The sequence below is a fragment of the Auxenochlorella protothecoides genome, assembly GCF_000733215.1.
Source record: "Auxenochlorella protothecoides strain 0710 unplaced genomic scaffold scaffold24, whole genome shotgun sequence".
In the NCBI taxonomy this organism is placed as follows: Eukaryota; Viridiplantae; Chlorophyta; class Trebouxiophyceae; order Chlorellales; family Chlorellaceae; genus Auxenochlorella; species Auxenochlorella protothecoides.
The window spans coordinates 81-6,016 of record NW_011934249.1 but is presented as its reverse complement, the minus strand read 5'-3'; the positions used below and the strand labels follow the sequence as shown (position 1 = coordinate 6,016).

At 63.5% G+C, this 5,936-nt stretch overlaps 5 protein-coding genes across 5 annotated transcripts in view; 3 read left to right on the top strand and 2 right to left on the bottom strand.

Annotated features, from left to right (window-relative positions):
• F751_2433 (Protein translocase subunit SecA) overlaps positions 1-2,861 on the top strand; it is a gene marked incomplete at both ends in the record, with an annotated part of 7,365 nt that extends 4,504 nt beyond the window's left edge. Inside the window, 7 exons of the mRNA XM_011400185.1 lie at positions 163-701; positions 947-1,137; positions 1,327-1,611; positions 1,785-1,954; positions 2,151-2,384; positions 2,496-2,604; positions 2,713-2,861. Of these exons, the coding sequence (XP_011398487.1) occupies positions 163-701; positions 947-1,137; positions 1,327-1,611; positions 1,785-1,954; positions 2,151-2,384; positions 2,496-2,604; positions 2,713-2,861 (1,677 nt within the window). The remainder of the gene's footprint in view (positions 1-162; positions 702-946; positions 1,138-1,326; positions 1,612-1,784; positions 1,955-2,150; positions 2,385-2,495; positions 2,605-2,712) is intronic.
• Positions 2,862-3,008: 147 nt separating this feature from the next.
• On the bottom strand, positions 3,009-3,482 carry F751_2432 (Histone H2A, gonadal; the record flags this gene model as incomplete). The annotated part of the gene is made up of 2 exons (XM_011400184.1): positions 3,009-3,263; positions 3,474-3,482. 2 exons carry the CDS (start codon positions 3,480-3,482, stop codon positions 3,009-3,011), a joined length of 264 nt encoding a protein of 87 aa, XP_011398486.1.
• A 290-nt stretch (positions 3,483-3,772) lies between these two features.
• On the top strand, positions 3,773-4,399 carry F751_2431 (hypothetical protein; the record flags this gene model as incomplete). Its single annotated transcript, XM_011400183.1, has 2 exons — positions 3,773-4,142; positions 4,251-4,399. The coding sequence occupies 2 exons, from the start codon at positions 3,773-3,775 to the stop codon at positions 4,397-4,399; spliced, it is 519 nt and encodes a 172-aa protein (XP_011398485.1).
• Positions 4,400-4,546: 147 nt separating this feature from the next.
• On the bottom strand, positions 4,547-5,016 carry F751_2430 (Histone H2A; the record flags this gene model as incomplete). The annotated part of the gene is made up of 2 exons (XM_011400182.1): positions 4,547-4,803; positions 4,896-5,016. The coding sequence occupies 2 exons, from the start codon at positions 5,014-5,016 to the stop codon at positions 4,547-4,549; spliced, it is 378 nt and encodes a 125-aa protein (XP_011398484.1).
• Positions 5,017-5,284: 268 nt separating this feature from the next.
• Positions 5,285-5,656, top strand: F751_2429 (Histone H2B.5; the record flags this gene model as incomplete). Its single annotated transcript, XM_011400181.1, has 1 exon — positions 5,285-5,656. The coding sequence occupies one exon, from the start codon at positions 5,285-5,287 to the stop codon at positions 5,654-5,656; it is 372 nt and encodes a 123-aa protein (XP_011398483.1).
• Positions 5,657-5,936: the final 280 nt, after the last annotated feature.

Below are 5,936 nucleotides of genomic sequence, written 5' to 3'. Positions count from 1 at the left end.
GCGGGGGGGTGGATGTACTGGATCGCCAGACGCCGACCCTCACTCGCACTGGAGCTCACTCTTGCCCCATTTCCCCATGGCCCCCTGTCCTTACTTTCCCATCCCCAACCCCCGCACCCCCTCGCTTAAACCCCCACCCTCCCAACCGCCGCAGGCACCGAGGGCCTGGCCGCCTGGATCCCCAGGCCACCCCTGGAGGGCCTGTCTCCTGTGTTCCACAGCATGCAGGCCATGCGCGCCGGCCTGCCCGCCCCCGTGTATGTCGCGCTGGAGACCGCGCTGCGAGAGGTGGGGGCCGCCCCGGGGTCTGGCGGCCTCGCGCCCGCGGCCGCCACGGACTGGCTGTCCGGGCTGCTGGAGGAGGTGGAGGTCCTGCGCTCCCACCTCCTGCTGGCGCAGACGGGCGGCTCGGGTCCAAACGGCGGGGACGGGGCGGCTGAGGGGGAGGTGCTGGCCGCCGCCTTGCGGCTGCTGGCTGGCGAGGCGGATTGGACCCCTGAGGTCGCACCCAACGAGGCCCCCGACGCGCCGGCGGCGGCGCGCCCCGCGCTGCGCGCCGCCGCCCTCCTCCTCTGGCTCTGGTTTGACGGCCGGTGCAGGGAGCAGAACCTGCGCGTCAGGGCGGCGGGCGGCCTGCGCGTCCTCATCGCCTCCGTGGCGCCCACCCGGAGCGAGGCCCAGCTGCGGGGTCGAGCGGGCAGGTGAGGAGGCTGGGGAGTGGATGGGGGCGGCTGCAGTGGGGAGGCCAGGGTGCTTGCTGGATTGCGTTGGAGTTGGGCCTTGCGCGACTGCACGGCCTCCTCACCGGGTTCATGGCTTGGGCTGTGTCTCTGTGCAGCCCCACACATGCGCTGCGGGAAGCGTCACGAGGGACCCGACCCTGTGGAGCCTCGATTCCCTCTCTTTATATCCCCCCTCCTTTCACCCCCCTCACCCCTAACTACAGGCAGGGTGACCCGGGCGACTCCTTCTACCTCTCGCACCTGGGCGACCGCATGCTGGAGATGTACCTGGGCTCCACGCTTTCCTCGGCCGTCACCAGGCTGGGCGACGAGTCGTTGCTGTACGAGCAGCAGCCCACAGGGCGGATGCTGGTGGGGGGCGTACAGCAGCGGTACGACCACGACGTGCGCATGCGTGAGTGGGGAGGGGGAGGATGAGGGGAAAGGGGGGGGGCCTGAGGGGGAGTCCATGGTGGCGCGGAAGTTTGGTGAATGGCCGGGATGTGCGGCAATGACGCACTGCATGTGACGGGTGGGAGTGAGGCGCTTCAATGCCCTCTGGCCCATGCCCATGCCCCCTTCCTTGCCCCTTCCCACCGTGCAGGGCTGCAGCAGGAAAGAAAGCGTGACGCAGTGGTGGACCCCTACCGGCGCCACGTGTACAGCATCCGGCGGGCGCTGCTGGAGGCCGACGCGGAGGGCCTGGGCGTCTTCACGAGGGGGTACTGCGCCGACTTTGTCAGGGACGCCATGCGCGCCTTTGGCATCGAGGCGCGCGGCTCTCCGGGCGGCGGCGAGTGGGACCTGGAGGGCCTCCTGGCTGCCATCCAGGGCGCCGTCAACGGCGACCCCAGCCCCAGCCTGGCCGACCAGCAGGCCAGATTCCACGGTGAGGCCTGTATTGAGGAGAGGATGCTGGGGCCTGTTGTGAAGGGTGGGGAAACAGGGGAGCGTCACCTGGCAAGGGACTGCGCCGGCCTGGGCCGCTGCATTGCCACCCAACGCCGTGCACGGGGCCTTCAAGTCCCTAAACTCCACCTCTCCCCTCCCACGCACCCAAAGATGCGGAGAACGAGGGGCGGCTGGACCCCCGCACGGGCTTGTACCGCGTGGCCCTCAACCTGTTCCCGCACGACCTGGTGGAATCCCTGAAACTGGCCCTGCAGGGCAACCAGGAGCTGCCGTTCCCTCTGGATGCAGGCGTGCCCCTGACGCGCTCCATCCGCCAGCGGGTAGGAGGGTGTGTGTTGGGGGATGGGGCATGGGGTGTCGGCGCGTCAGTGCTTGGGTGCAGTCCGTGGTTGGCTGGCTGCTTCACAGAGGAGATGCTCAAACACAGGCAAGAGGGTTCCACCCCTGCTCACTGTCGAGGTACGCTCAGATCACGAGGCGCCCATCCACAGTCGAACTGGTGCCTCCCTTGTGCAGGCCGCCCAAGCGGCGCAGCTGCCCACCGCCCCGCCTGAGTCGGACGCCGACCGGCTGCACGCCTGGCTGCTGACGCAGCTGATCATGGCGCAGCATGCGCACCGTGCGCTGTGCCAGCGCGCCCTTGCGCGGTTCCTGGGCGCCAGCCGGGAGGAGGCGGAGGAGGCCTCGCTGCTCGCCCTGAGGGCTGCGGCCCTGGCGTGCATAGACAGCCTGTGGGCCGACTTCCTGAAGGTGGAAAGGGGGAAGATGTTCGCACATGGCGCTGGCGGGATACATGCTGACAGGGAACTGCCTCGGGACCGACCACTCCCCCAACTCTACCAAGCATGCCCCACCACACAGAACATGGAGACCCTGGCCGCCGCCGCCATGGTCCGCGCCTTCTCTCGCCGAGACCCCTGGGATGAGTTCAAGCTAGAGACGTCTGCCCTCTTCATGCTGCTGCTTCAAGGTATGTTGGGATGTGATCACAGCTCATCGTGGTTGGAGGCTCGTTGACAGGGCGCCCATCCAGAGCCCTTCCGTCATCTGTCCTGCCCCCGTTCCTCTACAACTGCAGATTTCAGGCAGCAACTGGTGGTGGCTTCCTTCCACACCTTGGACTTAGGGGGAATCCCAGTCCCGGCCGAGAGCACAGGAGCCACTTTGCATGGCTATTCTGAAAAGTCGAATGACACAGTTCCGGACCAGGCCTTGCAGCCTTCCTGATGTGCAGGCATACCATTGAACATTCTTTGCATCTAGATTCCCAGACCCAAGAATTCTTCCTTGTAGAGCACAGCACAAGGTTTGCCTTCTTTCCAAGAGAGGTGGTGTTGAATAACACCAGGTGGATTGTGTGGTGGAGGAAACGATTTACTCGTCCTTCTTGCCGGTCTTCTTGGGCAGGAGCACCGACTGGATGTTGGGGAGCACACCGCCCTCGGCGATGGTCACGCCGGCGAGCAGCTTGGACAGCTCCTCGTCGTTGCGGACCGCCAGCTGGATGTGGCGGGGCACGATGCGGGTCTTCTTGTTGTCGCGAGCGGCGTTGCCGGCCAGCTCGAGCACCTCGGCCGCCAGGTACTCCAGGACAGCTGCCAGGTACACGGGGGCACCGGCACCGATGCGCTCTGTGATAGGAGCGGAGGGGTAGGAGGGTCAATAACGGACAACTTGCAAGTCTGTATCTCGGACAGAATGAACCAACGACACATGCAGCACGGGCTTGTACCGCGTGGCCCTCAACCTGTTCCCGCACGACCTGGTGGAATCCCTGAAACTGGCCCTGCAGGGCAACCAGGAGCTGCCGTTCCCTCTGGATGCAGGCGTGCCCCTGACGCGCTCCATCCGCCAGCGGGTAGGAGGGTGTGTGTTGGGGGATGGGGCATGGGGTGTCGGCGCGTCAGTGCTTGGGTGCAGTCCGTGGTTGGCTGGCTGCTTCACAGAGGAGATGCTCAAACACAGGCAAGAGGGTTCCACCCCTGCTCACTGTCGAGGTACGCTCAGATCACGAGGCGCCCATCCACAGTCGAACTGGTGCCTCCCTTGTGCAGGCCGCCCAAGCGGCGCAGCTGCCCACCGCCCCGCCTGAGTCGGACGCCGACCGGCTGCACGCCTGGCTGCTGACGCAGCTGATCATGGCGCAGCATGCGCACCGTGCGCTGTGCCAGCGCGCCCTTGCGCGGTTCCTGGGCGCCAGCCGGGAGGAGGCGGAGGAGGCCTCGCTGCTCGCCCTGAGGGCTGCGGCCCTGGCGTGCATAGACAGCCTGTGGGCCGACTTCCTGAAGGTGGAAAGGGGGAAGATGTTCGCACATGGCGCTGGCGGGATACATGCTGACAGGGAACTGCCTCGGGACCGACCACTCCCCCAACTCTACCAAGCATGCCCCACCACACAGAACATGGAGACCCTGGCCGCCGCCGCCATGGTCCGCGCCTTCTCTCGCCGAGACCCCTGGGATGAGTTCAAGCTAGAGACGTCTGCCCTCTTCATGCTGCTGCTTCAAGGTATGTTGGGATGTGATCACAGCTCATCGTGGTTGGAGGCTCGTTGACAGGGCGCCCATCCAGAGCCCTTCCGTCATCTGTCCTGCCCCCGTTCCTCTACAACTGCAGATTTCAGGCAGCAACTGGTGGTGGCTTCCTTCCACACCTTGGACTTAGGGGGAATCCCAGTCCCGGCCGAGAGCACAGGAGCCACTTTGCATGGCTATTCTGAAAAGTCGAATGACACAGTTCCGGACCAGGCCTTGCAGCCTTCCTGATGTGCAGGCATTCCATTGAACATTCTTTGCATCTAGATTCCCAGACCCAAGAATTCTTCCTTGTAGAGCACAGCACAAGGTTTGCCTTCTTTCCAAGAGAGGTGGTGTTGAATAACACCAGGTGGATTGTGTGGTGGAGGAGACGATTTACTCGTCCTTCTTGCCGGTCTTCTTGGGCAGGAGCACCGACTGGATGTTGGGGAGCACACCGCCCTCGGCGATGGTCACGCCGGCGAGCAGCTTGGACAGCTCCTCGTCGTTGCGGACCGCCAGCTGGATGTGGCGGGGCACGATGCGGGTCTTCTTGTTGTCGCGAGCGGCGTTGCCGGCCAGCTCGAGCACCTCGGCCGCCAGGTACTCCAGGACAGCTGCCAGGTACACGGGGGCACCGGCACCGATGCGCTCTGTGATTGGAGCGGAGGGGTAGGAGGGTCAATAACGGACAACTTGCAAGTCTGTATCTCGGACAGAATGAACCAACGACACATGCACTCACCAGCGTAGCGGCCGTTCTTCAGGTAGCGGGCGATACGCCCGACGGGGAACTGCAGGCCCGCCTTGGAGGACTTGCTCACGGCCTTGCTGCCGGAGGTCTTTCCCTTGCCGCGTCCAGACATGATTGCAGAGTTTTTGGTGTGTGGGGAGATTGAAGACTTTGGGATCGGGAGGATTTTGTGTTCTGGTTGGTCAATGTCCTTCGCCTTTATACTCCGAGCGCGTTGTTACTTTTTGGTCGCGCAGACCGATCCGGTGGGTCATTTCAAGTCCTGACGCACGGATAGGTGTGCAACGACGTTGGTATATATCCACGAAGACAGTCTATTGAAACACCAAACCTTCAAGTTCCCCTGCCTTATTCCTCAACCAGCAACCAAAACTCCAAAAATGGCTCCCGTCGCCAGCAAGAAGCCCGTGTCGGCCAAGAAGCCCGTCGCGGCGAAGAAGCCCGCGGGCGACAAGAAGAAGACCAGCAAGAAGAGCGTGGAGAGCTACAAGCTCTACATCTTCAAGGTGCTCAAGCAGGTCCACCCCGACACCGGCATCTCCTCCAAGGCCATCACCATCCTGAACTCGTTCATCGTGGACCAGTTCGACAAGATCGCCACCCAGGCCTCCCAGCTGTCCCGCGTGAACAAGAAGCCCACGCTGACCAGCCGCGAGATCCAGACCGCCGTGCGCCTGGTGCTGCCCGGCGAGCTTGCCAAGCACGCCGTGTCCGAGGGCACCAAGGCCGTGACCAAGTTCACCTCCGCCTAAGCGGTCGGCCTCGACCCACCAACCCCACTGGTGTTATTCAACACCACCTTTTTGGAAACTCAAAAGTTACTGATTTGCCAGCAGTGTTGTGAAAATAAACCCTGGGGCAGAAACTTTCGTGTTATGCCATCAAGTGTCAGAGGTTTTAGTTTTGCTGAACATTGAGCAGGTCTCCCGCAGATGGGGGACCATACGGTCTTAGAATCACAGCACAGCCGATCTGGTTTGGGCAGGCAAACTTACACTGGGCGACTCATAGTGTACACAGCCACACAGAAGG